General features: G+C 39.9%; 2 protein-coding genes across 2 annotated transcripts; both read right to left on the bottom strand.

Annotated features, from left to right (window-relative positions):
• Nucleotides 1-3,397: 3,397 nt before the first annotated feature.
• On the bottom strand, nt 3,398-3,999 carry LOC307258420 (gamma-crystallin M2-like; the record flags this gene model as incomplete). The annotated part of the gene is made up of 2 exons (XM_080037947.1): nt 3,757-3,999; nt 3,398-3,670 (listed from the first exon to the last, which is right to left on the bottom strand). Exons 1-2 carry the CDS (start codon nt 3,949-3,951, stop codon nt 3,398-3,400), a joined length of 468 nt encoding a protein of 155 aa, XP_079894073.1. The 5' UTR covers nt 3,952-3,999.
• A 4,267-nt stretch (nt 4,000-8,266) lies between these two features.
• LOC307258415 (gamma-crystallin M3-like) lies at nt 8,267-15,641 on the bottom strand (the record flags this gene model as incomplete). Its single annotated transcript, XM_080037941.1, has 3 exons — nt 8,267-8,542; nt 8,646-8,888; nt 15,627-15,641. The coding sequence occupies 3 exons, from the start codon at nt 15,639-15,641 to the stop codon at nt 8,267-8,269; spliced, it is 534 nt and encodes a 177-aa protein (XP_079894067.1).
• Between the last annotated feature and the right edge of the window lie 102 nt (nt 15,642-15,743).

Genomic DNA, 15,743 nt, shown 5'->3' with positions numbered 1-15,743 from the left:
CGTGCAGTAGTCTGGCAGTAGTCTATGATAACCCCACCCCCACATTTCTTATTGGTCCACGGCCCCGAGATCCGATGGAAAATTTTCCGAGCGACAGCCATGTTGTTTTCCCCGCTAAGCGACAAGATGCCCGTAGTGCAGCAAAGCATGCTGAATGTTACATACACCAACACAGAATGCTTTTGCTCATACTCCACTAATTTATCTTAGGAAGCTACTTGTGCTTTTTTTTAAACGTTGAAACTAAAAGAATTGTTTTTATTGGTATTTTTGCCTGCCTGGTGTATAGCTATTAGCTTTGGGACAAGCAACCAGCTTTTGCTCATAACACGCTGTTTATATTCCCCACAGCAGTCTGAAAATGCCTCGTTTTTACCAAGACAAAGCATAGGAAGGTAACAGAGTCGAAGTCTAACTTTGAAGCTAATTTTTTCACTGATTTTCGTGGTATTTGTAGCGGTTAGCTTCCGAGCTAGCTTCGCAGTAGCCTCCATCTTTTGCTGCATTTTTATTGTGAACATGCCGTTTCCATTAGCTTGTGGCTGTTAGTGCATCTGTATGAACATAGTCTTTCATGTAGACAAGGATCGGTCATGTCAAACTGTTCAAAGTGCGGGTGAGCTCCTGCGTTACTAGCACTAGACATGGTTCTTCTCTGGGTAAACCTAACCATGGTAACAGCACAGGCACGGCAAGCTATGGACCTATGGGCAGACGCCAATGGCTTCGCTTCCAGACAGGGGCGGGGGGAGCTCATAGATTGTATATTTACGAGGGGAGCTGCAGCTCGGTTTCAAAAATAGGCCACCGTGAGATTAGCTGAAAATCAGGGTATAGAGGCATACTACAATAATTGATCTGAATGTTTTTTTTTCAGCAAACAACTAAAGAAAAACATATTAGGGACCTCTAAGACCATATACTATTGACAGAAAAGTGTATAATATGAGACCTTTAAAATGCAAAATAATTTCCAAAAAACAAACTTAAAATAAAATGTAACTGAAGAAGATACTTAAAAGTGCAAAGAGAATTTGCATTTTTAAAAAGAAACGTAGTAGAAATTAAAATACAATAGTCATACGTATGTTTTAATTAGTGCATAATTGCATGACAATAAAAGTATTTTATTACCCTAGAATGAACCTTTTATTTTAACATAGGACTGTGTGGTGTGCTGCCATGTTTCTCCAATAAAGCAACGGACAAACTTGAAGACAATTTTCTTAAACAAGGCCTAGCAGATCTAATGATTTCACCTGCAAAGCTCACAATGACAAAGTCACCATCATCATCTTTCTGGCCATCTGAACTCTCATCAGTGGTGTCGTTAAGTGGAATGGAGATATCACTCTCTTCTGAGCTACTGTAGACAATCACTTTCTTTTGGTGACCAGCGTATACAGCCATGCCAATGGCACAACTCTCAGAAATGTACTTTGCACAAGCTGCTCCGCCCTTGTAGAACCAACTGCCACCTGGCATATGCGATTCCCCCTCCATTTCTGCCTTTAAATCAAGGCTCAAAACCCATCTGTACACCCTGGTTTTTCCTCCCCATTAACTATCTTACCTCTGCACTACTATCTTTGTTTATATGTGGATGTCTGGGCTTTATGACTTTTATTTTGGTTATTGTTATTTTACCTTTGTTTTTTACCTACTGAATGCACTATGTTCAGCACTTTGGACAGTACAAACTGTTATAAATGTGCTTTTATAAATAAATTTTACTTACTTACTTATAACTCACCCCAGGCCCTCTGGCACAAATCACCCCAACCCCAGAATTTTGGATAATAAGCATGATGCAGCAATTTAGGGCTGACATTGTGCTCACTATATAGACACAAAGTGTCAAATATTTTCAAACGTGTTTATAATTGTTCAGACACAATAATCAAAACACCTTGATCATGGAAATTGTACTTTGAAAGGCAAAAAACAGTTTTTTGAGCTTAAATGTGCTTATATCTTATTCCATGTTTCTCCCTTCTTTAAAGGATGAGTTAAATGGATGGCTCGTCTTAAATATGTGGTCACATTTCCAATTTCTTCTATGGTTTTCTAGAAACAAGGGGTGGCACAACTTCCTCACCGGCACAACTTAGGTCACTCTCCCCTATAAACATAAACAAATGTTTGCCAAACGTTTGCTTGAGATTGCTTATCCCACCTTTAATGGTATAATGCACTTTCTCAGTTAGCTAGTTAGCTTAGGGAAGCAAACTAGCTACTGATGGCTCTGAGCCAGCTTTTATTAGATCGCCGTTAGCAGAGCCGCAGCTGTGTGTAAACACCTGACTTTTTTCAGCGTGCACAGACGGACAGGTAGTGGATTGTGAAGAGATATTACCTGTGCTAACTTAACTTGCTGTTATGTTGTATTGTGCTGCACTTCAGCTGCCTAGGGAGCCAACTGCATGATTGACCCGTAATTATTCTGTTCTTGTCATCCTGCTCATCATTTTACACAACACAACGCAGTAAAGTGGTTTGAACCAGCCGGCTACAGTAGTGTGTAGTTAAGCATAGTAACATAAATTTTAAAGAGATAATCCATTACGGTTGCATCACTCTGCTCAGGAAATATGTCAGCCAATTCAATACTATTATTAAGTGTGGACTGATGGTTGTGCCAAAGAATAAGGTCAGGGTCAGCAAAATCAACTGGATTCATTCTCCGCTCAGTATAAATGTAGCAATGGTGAGGTGAAACTTTGAACTGACAATGGCTTTAGGTTAAAAGGTCAAGGGGTCATTAGAATAATTGGGCTTATCTGTTGGACATCATGTGTATTCCTAGTAAATCTCTTGGCAATTAGGCCAATAGTTTCCCCATTACAATCTATATTCTTAACTTAAATTTGACTTTCAAAATATCTAGAACACCAGTTATTTTGTACTGTCTGTTCCAGTAAAGTTTCCAATAAAATACCCATTGATGTTAAAACAGACCGCATTAAAACCCTCAAGACATATCTTCCATCACCATCGTGAAGTTTATTAACAATTATCATTTATTTATATTTTACTACTAACTAATTTAGTAAAATACTGATAATCTTTATGAATAATGTGAACATAAAATATATCAGTGACTTTAAACCATAAAAAAGTTTGTGCCAAAATGATGGTTACTACTATTGCTGTATTTAGATATTTGTAGCTTGCAGAGCTTTAGGAAAACAGCGAATCATTCTTCCTATGTAGCCTACTGTGTGCACCAATTATTGGAAAAAAAAATGTTGTCTGCGATTTCATGGGATTTTTATATTGTAAAAAGATGGCGTTGGTCGGAAAAATCATCTGTCACAAGTATGACTGCAAAATGCAAAATTTTGTCAAAAAAGGTTTATTATTTTGTTTTATTTATACATATTCTCCACAGTGGTTTTTACATATCAGTGATACGCTTCATACTCTGGAACCTAGTGCCGCTCATGCCCATGTCCCTGAAGCTCTTGTACTCTCCGGGCCTCATGTACATCTGCTTGCCTCTGTAGTTGGGCTGCTCGTACATCAGCCAGTGGCCGTCCATCACGTTGCAGGACTGGCAGTCGGACATACGGTAACGGTCCTGGATGTTCTCACAGTCGTCCATCATCTCGTGCATCTGACCTCCGAAGTTCTCCCTCTCGTAGATCCTCATCCTGAACTGGCCCCTGTGCTGTTGTTTTGGAGACAATAAATAACGTTAATTTCAAGTATTGTCGTAGTAGAACAAGAGTATGGTGGAGAGTGCTTTGTACCTACCATGGGGATCATACGGCAAGACCTAATGCAGTCCCTCATTCCCATCATGCTCATGTAGTCGGAGTACTCGCCCCTCTTCATGAAGTACTGGTTTCCCATGTAGTTGGGACGATCGTAGACCATGAAGCAGCCGCTCTCAACCCTGCAGGAGTGGCACCTGCTCAGGTAGGAGGACATGTCGGAGCAGTCGCTCATGCACTCATAGGAGCGACCCTGGAAGTTCTTCTCCTCGTAGAAGGTGATCTGAAAGAAATGGATTGCAAAGGTTAGAGAGAAAAAAGTGCAAAAAAGGACAAAGATTATAAATTTAAATAAATATTCAGGCATTTAATCTCAACTATATGATGGATGTAATTAAGAATCGTTTACAAATAGCAGTGATGATGGGGTGAGTGTACTTACCTTTCCCATGTTCATGATTGCTGTTGTTTGGTTCTTCAGAGAACTGTGTCGCTGCTGATGATGGTCCTGGTTTAACAGTTACTTTTATACCTGACCGAACCCAAAGCATCTGTGGCTGCCATTGTGTAAACCCCTGACCCAGCAACATGGTATAGAGGCCTGTACAGTGCTCAGGGGCAACGTTCACATTCCCATGTGACTGGATCCCCTAGAACACTTTAGAATGGACTTTTCCATAGGGAAGACAATACAATGAGCATTGTTTGAAGTTATAATGCAGTGTAACAAACAATTGTCTCTTTTTGCACATTTTAAACCACAATGTATGGCTCTCTGATTGGTAAGTGGACAATTTATACATGAGTCTCCTTTTGTGTGACAACAATAGTCTGACATGCCAGTATATGATGCACATCTGTACAAAATAAACTTGTACAGCCACATAACATGCAAGTTTAAAGCTAATTTGTAGTGAACCTAAAGTGAAGTTGATGCTACACTTGATATATCTAAGGAAACGTTATGCTTGTATGATACTGTCTCACGTAACATATAATAAAGAGAAACACACGCCCTCGAAACTTGGACAGATAGACACAGAATAGGGTAAAACTTCTAACTTATATCATGAAACTTTGCCAGTTGATAACATTATAACAATTATTGTATGCATTCAAACTTTTTTGGAAATGTAAGAATGAATATGCAAATGTGTCAGTGTCTCACCAATTATGCATTATACATTTGCACCTCTTTAAAACCAAAAATCAAAATGTTGGATAAAGCCAGAGTTCAAATTATTTAATTATTACAATATTTAAGTGTCCAACGTCTTTACAGAACAGATTTTTGGATACAAACTTGTTTATAAATAAATATTATGTACAGGTCTTAAAAATGCATTTTACTTTTCCTAATGGCCTGTTTGTCAGATATAGCTGTGAGAGTGGTCTGGGGTTATTCAATGATCTTCCCACTTTTCTTTATGATCCTATTGAGAGGACATTTGTTGACCTGGCTCAGGGAACCAAACCATGCCAGGATCGTGGAGGTGAGGGTGAATTGAATGAAGCAGTTGTAAAGATTATTGACATGTTGCCTTGCAGTCGTCGTAGCTTCAGAAAAGGTACATGTGTTGTTGACATTTCCTGAAGATGCGGTTATTGTTACTTTAAATGTTCAGCTTGTGATCAAAGATTGAGCCTAGGTATTTATACTTTTTAAGTATCTATTGTCTGGCCATGAACGTGAAGAGCAGGGGGTCTGGTGGAGGAGTGCACGCAATCTATGACCAACTCCTTAGTTTTTGAGATTTTAAGGGGTTAACACTTAATCCCTGCACCAGAGAGAGAGAGGGTTGTCCAATGCAGACTGTTAGTCACTGCCCTGAGTTGGTGGTGTCCACAGGGACTGACCATCAGAATACTTCAGGTATACCATGTTTGGATTCTCACTTCTGCAGTCATTAGTATATAGGGTGAACACAACTCAGGAGAGATAGCCTTGAGGACATCCTGTGGAGATGGTTCTGACTGAGCTGCAATGGCTGTCGAATCTCACCAGCTGCCGTCTGTCTTTGAGCAATGAGAGGACCCACATAATCAGGTTTGGGCTGACACCCATAGATAGTATATAATATGGATGTAGCATCCGGGCTGACCTCAGTTATTCACACGGCATCCAATAATCCTGGTTTGTTCGCGTCGCCATCTTGTGAGATTTTTACTCCGCCTCACTCCTCTTGCCGAAAAAGGGAATCGACGTCACGTTGGGGGGGAGGGAGATACGCCCATCGAGCTGACGTATATCTCCGAGGCAAAGTGAGGGACAATGGGCGGAGAGCTGTCACTCAAGAGATCGCGGCAATACATTTTAACCTCCAAAAAGAATAAAAACAAGAAAAAAATTCACCCCCCTCAGTGTTGTCATGGAGATATGACCTAAACATACAGACTAGAATGTTTTTTTGGACCAGGCTTTAAATAGGTTTAATAAGACTGTGAAAACGGCCTGTTTAACAAGTGAGTCAAAGAAAAATTGCTTAGTCTCGGTACCACCCCCAGTGGCCACCGGAAGGTACTACAATGCGTCTCATTATTGGATGCTGGTAAAAATCGCTGTGGTTGGGGCTTGCTGACACCCCATATCTGAAGCTAGTAAGCAATTTAAGAGCTCGCAGCAAACTCTTGACAATGGCCTGTAACAGGTGTTCAGGAGGCAACCTGATATGATGTCAGGACCAAGTGCTTTGCTGGGGTTTACTCCTTTGAAAAGTTTCTCTATACTACATCCTCCCTCTATATTACAACTGATGCTGCAGATGGTGACTTATCTGAGAGCTTGTTCATAAGTGCCTTCCATTTTGTGTAAAAGGTCTCTGCACTAATCGTCAGTAGAAGTACTTGAGATCTTCAGCAAAGTCAGTTGGGCTTTTTGCTGTGGGACAGTGTATTTAACAGTTAGTGGGGTAATTAATTGTTTAAAGTTGGATTGGAGCATTTATATAAATTCTGTCTCTGTGTTCAGACAGATTATAGTCTGGTATGTGTTATTTTAGTGAAGGGACTAGAGGTTGCAGAAGACAAGCTCTGCCATCAAAATTAATACTAATAACGCTAATTCCAAAGATCCCTTACATGTTATGTCTTTATTATGACATTGCCACGTCATAAAACCGAAGTCCATTTATTCCGGCAGCTCAATCTTCCAACATATTGTACCGAAAGGCCATTGGTCTGATGGTTTGTTATTCCGAAATCACAACACATAGTTGTATTTGTATTTTCATTTAATTGAGAGATGTGTGGCTTTATTATGCCTACACACAGGCGAAGCCAGAGGCATTATGATGTTGGGTTGACTGTCCGTCCGTACAGCCATCCTATCCAAGTTTGCACAAATGTCAACTTCGACTCAAAAATCAATTGATTGGGATTTTTGTCAGATTAAGCATAAATGTATACATTGAATGTGGGGGGTCAAGGGTTACTAGGACCTCACATATTGTGAGGTCCTAGTAACCTTGTACGATTTTGTAGCTTCTTTGGATAAGGACATTGGAGCTTTACCATCTTCAAAGTGTTGCCTACCACCACTGCCCTTTCACTGTTCGGCAATTGTATGCCTTAAAGCATAAACATCAGGAGGTAGTTTTAATTGTGGCCATAACTTGTGTATTGCTTAAACAAAGTAACATGTTTTTACACCAAAATACATTAAATATTAAGGGTAAAAAACTCCTAGCAGTGTGTATATTTTCGGGATAACTGATAAATGGCCTCATGGCTTAATGGGAAAAATGTCAGACTACTGAGCTGTCGGAATCATAGGCTTTTCCCTTTATAACTAATTAGCCAGTGGTTAGACTTTTGAGAGTCACCTCATTTCTGTTCAGAGTTGGAGGTCCAGTGAAATCTGTAGTTTGGCACCTCATTGTTTGTCTTTGAAAGAAGACCCAATAGTTGGGTTGAAAGTTCAAGTACAGTTCGCTTAGAACGGCTTATTTTTTCTGATCAGGATTTCAATTCATCAAATTCTACTCTTTAACTCTAACATTAGAAGGATTTAGTATTTAATTTTTCTGTTATTTTTACATCTTTTGAGGAAAAGGGGGCTGTCTTTCAAACTTTTTTGAGGGAGATATTCCCCCTGCATCCCCCCCAAAATCTACAGCAATGCTTAAATAGAGATAGAGAAAGGAGAACAAGCTACTATATTATATTGCCATCCTTAGAGCCATGCAGCTATCATTACTTTATTTTGTTATTTGATTCACAATGTATTAGAACATTTGTACATGTGTGATAACTGTAGGCATGTAGATGTATAAACAGTAAAATATTCTTCATATCTTTCTTTTGCCTTCGTAGTAGAAGATGTTTGAAGAGTCTTTAGTCTCACAAATGACGAACCAACTAACTATGTTTACCAACTATAACTAATGCATTTTATGATCGAGGATCCAAATGCCTTTTATTATCACCTTTCAGCTCAATGCTGAAATGACTGTCAGTCGCGAACATTTGCTATTGTGGAAAGGTTATTAAATAAAACACAATGACACCTGAATTTAGAAAGTTACATGATTTATTTAAGTTAAAATGTACATCTAGCACATGTCCATGATACGCCTCATGCTCATGAACCTAGTGCCGCTCATGCCCATGTCCCTGAAGCTCCTGTACTCTCCGGGCCTCATGTACATCTGCTTGCCTCTGAAGTGGGGCTGCTCGTACATCAGCCAGTGGCCGTCCATCACGTTGCATGACTGGCAGTCGGACATACGGTAACGGTCCTGGATGTTGTCACAATCGTCCATCAGCTCGTTCATCTGACCACCGAAGTTCTCCCTCTCGTAGACCTTCATCCTGAACTGGCCCCTGTGCTGTTGGAGAGAATAAGGACAAATTGACATGAATATACATTTTTCTTACGGGATTGTCAAACGTAGAAGAACCAGAGTATGGTGGATGCTATTTCATACATACCATGGGGATCATACGGCAAGACTTGATACCGCTCATTCCCATCATCATGCTCTGGTTGTCGGCATACTCGCCCCTCTTCATGAAGTACTGGTTTCCCATGTAGTTGTGACGATCGTAAACCATGAAGCAGCCGCTCTCGACCCTGCAGGACTGGCACCTGCTCAGGTAGGAGGACATGTCAGAGCAGTCGCTCATGCACTCATAGGAGCGGCCCTGGAAGTTCCTCTCCTCGTAGAAGGTGATCTGAAAACATTATTAAATGGTTGTAATATCCAAAGTCATACTTACACATTTGTTGGCAAATCAACAATTAATTTTTCCACCTACCTTGCCCATGATGACTGTTGGTGGCTTCTCAGGTCTCAGAGAACTGTGATGGAACTGATGCCCTCCCAGTCTAAACATGTCACTTTTATACCTGGCAAGAGACAAAAGACTTTGTGCCCATCTATTGTTCAAAATCCTGACCCAGCAACCCTCTATAGAAGCCTATAAAGTTTTGATTTGCTTACACATATACCAACCGGGTCACAGCCTCTAAACAGAATTTTCCTTCAACACGAATAGAGCATATTTTCATAAAAAAAATATTGTTGATATTTATTTGGTTATACTGTATATGAGTATTTTATGCACAGTTTAACAAGTGTTACTGGAATGTTTACAATACAGGTATTGACTATTTTAATAGGCAAGTCAAAAGCCTAACTTTAAATATCATATTTGAGTCCATTCAAACAATAGGTGCCAATGTGCTTACGTTTTACCAAAGCTAAATATTCACTGGACAAAGGGGGCTTTTCAAATACTATGATACAAACACAATAGCTTTCATTGGTGGGCTAGTGCTTAATTTTATTGCCATCTGAAATGGGTATGGTAATACACATCCCGTAAGTCATCAACCTCAAGTTTTCTGGGAGTTTGTTCCAAATATGTGGTGGATTAAAACAGAAAGCTGCTTCTCCATGTTTAGTCTTGACTCTGGGGACTGAAAGTAGATAAGGTGTACTGTCGTTTAGTGTAAACAAATAGGTCTTAAACTGCAGTGGGAGGAATCCCAACATTATGGAGCTACAACCTCACAAGCACAAGCGTCCAAGTGTCCTTTTGTCTTCAGCCTGCTTTGTGGGTTTACCACAAGCTCTTCCGATGCAGGCTAAAAACACATCTCTTCAGACTGCACCTAGGCTAAGAAAATATCATCTTGCACTTACATGTAAGACTTTGCACTTACATGTAAGACTTTGTAGTTTGACTTATTTGAAACTAATGTACTTCAGTGTTGGTGATTGGTGTGACATGGGACCTTTTGAGGGACTTTTTTTTTATTAAGTACAGGCCCCATGCCTGTGCCCTCTCTCAGAGATTATTACCGGGCAACACAGATAAGAACCATTATATATTGGTGCAACCCAATAGAGGCACGATGGTGAAGATCATTAAGGCCTACGGTGTTCCTCCCAACCTACTCCGGGCTATTGAGACCATGCACGCAGGAACAAGGTCCAAGGTGGTTACCCCAGATGGCAACACTGAGGAGTTTGATATCCTGGCTTGAGTAATGCAAGGGGACACACTAGCCCCCTTCCTCGTCATCATAGTCCTGGATTACGCACTCAGAAAAGCCATTAGTGGGCGGGAGCAGGACCTCGGCTTCACCCTAACCCCAAGGAGGTCAAAGTGACGCCCTGCAGTTGTCCTGACAGACCTGGACTACGCGGATGACATCAGCCTGCTCTCCAACAACGTGGAGCAAGCACAGGAACTCCTGAACAGAGTGGAGCTGGAGTGCGCCAAGGTTGGCCTTAGGCTAAACGGCAAGAAAACAGAGGTCATCACCTACAACATCTCACCGGAGCATCAACCACTGACAACAACTGGTGGCACTGTGCTGAAGGAAGTCGAGGACTTCAGGTATCTGGGCTCATGGGTCAACTCAACCGAGCAGGACCTAAAGGTGAGGAAGGCACTCGCATGGAGGGCCCTAAACGGCATGACCTGTGTATGGAACTCCAACCTGTGTATGGAACTCCAAGGGAATATTATGTTTCTTAAATGGTGTGCATACGACTCAAACTTCATTCCTAACCAATTGGACAGTAGATTTAAGTACTGGACACTTAAGGGATTAACAGCTTTATTTAAGGTTATGAAAGGAGGAACAATGCTCAGTTTTGATTCACTCAAAGAGAAATACCTTTTGGAAAAACAGGATTTCTATCGGTATCTGCAAATGTGGCATTATTTTAATATGAATTTGAAAAATGTGTTGGAGACAAATGTAAACTTGATAGAAATGTTTAGGAAAGCATATAACTCTGATGGAAATGGGAGAATAATTTCATGTGCGTACAAAATGCTGTCAAATCTTGAAAAAAAATTCAACTTTAGGCAAAAATGGGAACAAGAAGGTGGGATGAATGTATCTGAAGAGGAATGAATAATAATGTTGAGGTTTCATTGCAAATGTACCAGTTCACAGAAATGGAGGGAATATAACTGGAAGAACTTGATTAGATACTTTATAACACCCTCTCAGAAATCCCACTATGATGGAATACCCCCTATATGTTGGAGGAACTGCGGTAAACAGCATGCAGACCACTTCCCCGTTTTTTGGGACTGCCCGATTATCGAAGACTACTGGAAGAATGAATGAATGAATAGATTTTATTTGGACATGGACATGACAATGTCATTGGACGAAACCAGATGCATTGTTTACAGTGTGTTAGCATAAATGCTAGTTTACAACACCTGTCCACAGGAGGCTTTTTAAAAACAACAAAATAAACAAAACAAAACAGAAACAAGATCAAATACTGATAATAGCAGAAAAAACAGACTGACCGAAAGATGGCTTGTGCATTGGAACAAGACAATCACCATTGATGGAGGCTCGTGTATTTGCCCGACGAGAGCTCTGACGTCTGATACACAATGCCCTACAAGACATTTTCAAAGATGTTCTGCCTTAAGAAATCAATACTATCTACTTTGGGAATTTACCCAAGGTCTTTTAAAAAAGAACACATACTTATTGAACATTCTGTTGATTGAAACTAAAAAGGCTTTAACGAGGAAGTGGTTATCGCAGGAGAGCCCAACTCTAAATGGATGGATGGACATCACAATGGACATTTACAAAATGGAAAAGATAACAGCATTTGTCAATTATAAAACAGAGCAATTTACCTCATACTTCAAAAAGTGGATTCACTTTGTAACACCCCAAAGGCCTGATTTTGTTTTCACAGATCATTAGTCAATTTACAAACAAACAAACAGACTACTCCCTAACTGTCTTACTGTTCTTTCTACTTTAATTGTATGTCTTTACTGTATTGTGTCACACACACACACACACACACACACACACACACACACACACACACACACACACACACACACACACACACACACACACACACACCTCTAATGTGACTTTAAGGCCAAAATGGAGCGTGGAAGTGTCCCATTAGGGCTAATCCTTACCCTACTGATTGTAATCAAACCACAAATACGATAATTCAAAATTAGAAACTAGAACTGAATAAGCGCTTGTGTATGCATTTCTTGAAAATTAAGTTCCTTATAGAGTGCATTATTTGCTGCACAAATGTTAATCTGTTATAATCTGTTATTAGCACTGTAAATGGAATTATATAAGAAAAAATAATCTACAATTTTATCTACGCTTGATAGTGGTGACATTGTATATGCATGCTTCTGTCTCAACCTTGAAACCTCTTGACTCAGTGTAACACAGTTCACTGCGCTTCATCACTGGCTATGTATTTCTCCCTCACCATTGCATTTTAGGATATTAGAAGTTAGAATGGTTCTCAATAACAAACAGAGCAGCATTGTACTGTGCTGTATGTTGTTTATTTATGTGAATCTCCTGTAGGGCTGGCCGAATGCCATTTTTCAGGCTTCGAGTATTCGTTGGTTTTTCCGAGCGAATATTAGTTCCAGAAAAACACACCATCAAACCAACATTAATAATGCCAATGTACTCACTGAAACCGAGTGTGTGAGCCGAGACAGCAAGCTGCGTAGTTTGTTGATGCTTTAATAACTTTCGAACGGTAGTAAAGTCGGAGTTCCTTACTTTTTCCCCGTGGAGGCGAACAGCTGTTTTTCCGTTGCAAATCAGCTGTCCTCTGCGCCATCGTAACCCGCACATGAGTTTATCAATTCATCCAGGAACGTGCATCTTTTCGGCGATTCATAAATCCATACAAAGATCCAATATTGATAGTCTTTTGTGTCCATAATATATCCATTATTGACCGCGTATTCCCATGAAGCAAGCAAGTCACTGTCGATGATGGGCGATAGCAGCGCTGCATTAGGAACGTAAACACACAGCTAAGGTAAGCTAACGTTAGCATTACGCCAAGCATTAGGCTACTTTTTCTTCCAAAATCGCGCAAATGTTGTGGTATAGAGTTAAGAGGAACACATACTCTATTCTTCCTCCATCTCTCTCTCTCCCTACTACGCTTGGTGCCGCTTTTAGCCTACAGCTGATATCACCGGTTGCGCTCATGGTTGCGCTCTGAGAGGACAGCGGCCATGACAGCGGCCAACTAGGTCAAAGTTCAAAATGTTTTATCATATATTAAAGGTGAAGTAAGCGGTTTATTTATATTAATATAAGTGTTAAATTTCTCTTTATTCATACAGTAATCACTTACACGATGTGCACGTTTCATAAAGCCAATCTCTTAGTCAGCTGCTCTACTTGTAATAAGCAATTAAACTTTATGTAGTATCCCAAAATTGTATCCAATCACAAGAGAGAATGCTACAAACCGACACCCGTCCGCACCCGTCTCACTCATGGTCTCACTGCCGGTGCACGCCAGAGCGACACATGGGTGAATGTTTATGCGCCTACAATGGCGGAGCAGGTAAAAATCCTTCCCAATGTCTGTTTTGATGGTTTTTATCATGTTTTATGATGCTAGATAACTTCCTGCTCGAAGACCGCAGTGCATTAATGTGGTGACTTAGGGACGAACGAGGGGACTGCTAACTGCAGTAACTGACAGGAAGTTAGCTAAACGAACCATTCTGCTTACAGCTCCTTTAAATGAACGTCTAATGTGTATTTTACAATTGTTGTATAACTTGTGTATTGTGTTTATAATTATTATTTTCTGACTAAATATGTTGCAGTTTGAGGTACTTTTGCAAAAAAATAAAGATTTAAAAAAAATATATACCCCGAATACTGAATTGAGCTCCGAATACTAATTTAACAAACGAATACTCGGATATTTGAATAATTCGGGCCAGCCCTAATCTCCTGCAAGCACTGCTTTTTGTTTTTAAAATTGTCAGGTCATATATTAGCTGAACATTTCATTCACACTAAACTTGGAAAGAGTAGGTTTCAAATACTTTGATGAGCTACAAAACATATGAAGTTACATTTTCTTATCTCACTTAAACATTTTAAAAGGTTATTTTTATATAATCATAGTAACTTTAATTGCTTTTCTTAGTATGTTGATAAATGTTTGTCTGAAGTATTTTGCCGTCTATCGTTGCTTTATTGTTTGTGTTTCATCTTGTTTTGTACACAGGTCTCTCTTGAAAAATATATCTTAATCTCAATGAGTTTAAATAAAGGATTACGTATATGTATTATAAATAGTCTTAAATAGTTAAAATCAATATATGATATCAAAGTTGGGTGTCTCAATAAGCTTTTACAAATTATTATAGAATTTCTTTCATGAAGTATAAAAGTATGGTACGTATAAAACTTAGTTAACAGTTTGTCTAGACAGTTTAACGGGACTGTGTGGGCGTGGTGGTATCAAATGGTCCCCATGCAAACAGTCATTGTTTTTATGGTATGTTCTGGCAGAGAACTGCCATGATTGGTTTAAAGTACTTATTGTGTAATAAGAGCATAGCTCTTTATCTAATTTGAATTTCTGTAAAGTGTATTAAACTTAAATGACAATATATTTAGGATTAATAAATATGTCCAACTCTTTTTCAGATGCTTACTATCATGCAACTAACTCATTTTGTGGATTTGGGTTTACAGGGGCTATAATACCCATCTTCTCCTCCTGTACTGTGAAGGCCCTCAAAGCAACACATGAAACAAAAAGCCAAAATTAAGAAGAGTAGGTAACTTTATTTAGAGAACATTTAATAGCAAGAATCCATGATACGCTTCATACTCTGGAACCTAGTGCCGCTCATGCCCATGTCCCTGAAGCTCTTGTACTCTCCGGGCCTCATGTACATCTGCTTGCCTCTGTAGTTGGGCTGCTCGTACATCAGCCAGTGGCCGTCCATCACGTTGCAGGACTGGCATTCGGACATACGGTAACGGTCCTGGATGTTCTCACAGTCCTCGTTCAGCTCCTTCATCTGACCTCCGAAGTTCTCCCTCTCGTAGATCCTCATTCTGTAGTTTCCTCTGTGCTGTAGAGAAAATGTTGGAAAAAAGATAAGTACCAAGATTCAAAGATTTCTAAATGAAATACTGTGTAGAGAAAGAACATTGTACTGTACCATGGGGATATTACGGCAAGACCTAATGCAGTCGGACATTCCCATCATGCTCATGTAGTCGGGGTACTCGCCCCTCCTCATGAAGTGCTGGTTTCCCATGTAGTTGGGACGATCGTAGACCATGAAGCAGCCGCTTTCAACCCTGCAGGAGTGGCACTTGCTCAGGTAGGAGGTCAGCTCGGGACAGTCGCTGCTGGTCTCATATTGACGACCCTGGAAGTTCTTGTCCTCGTAGAAGATGATCTGGAAAAGCCCCAAACAATGTAATTTTCAGTGACAATTAATCAAATCAAGTTTTATCTGTATAGCCCACATATCACAAATAGACATTTCCCCTTAGTGGTCTTCAAATTTATAAAATTATAACAACCTTCATAAATTTGAAATGAATCTTTTTTTGTACTTTTTTTTTAAATCAATCCCAGTACCTACCTTTCCCATGGTCATGATTATTTTGGATGGTTCTCAGCACTGAGTCGTGATTGACTGATGTGTATTCCCATCGGTGCTAACCGTTACTTTTATACTCGCTCAATGTGAAAAAAGTAT

The sequence above is a fragment of the Ammodytes marinus genome (assembly GCF_949987685.1).
Source record: "Ammodytes marinus genome assembly, chromosome: 12".
NCBI lineage: Eukaryota > Metazoa > Chordata > Actinopteri > Uranoscopiformes > Ammodytidae > Ammodytes > Ammodytes marinus.
The sequence above is the reverse complement of the archived record's forward strand: the minus strand, read 5'-3'. Positions and strand labels throughout refer to the sequence as shown.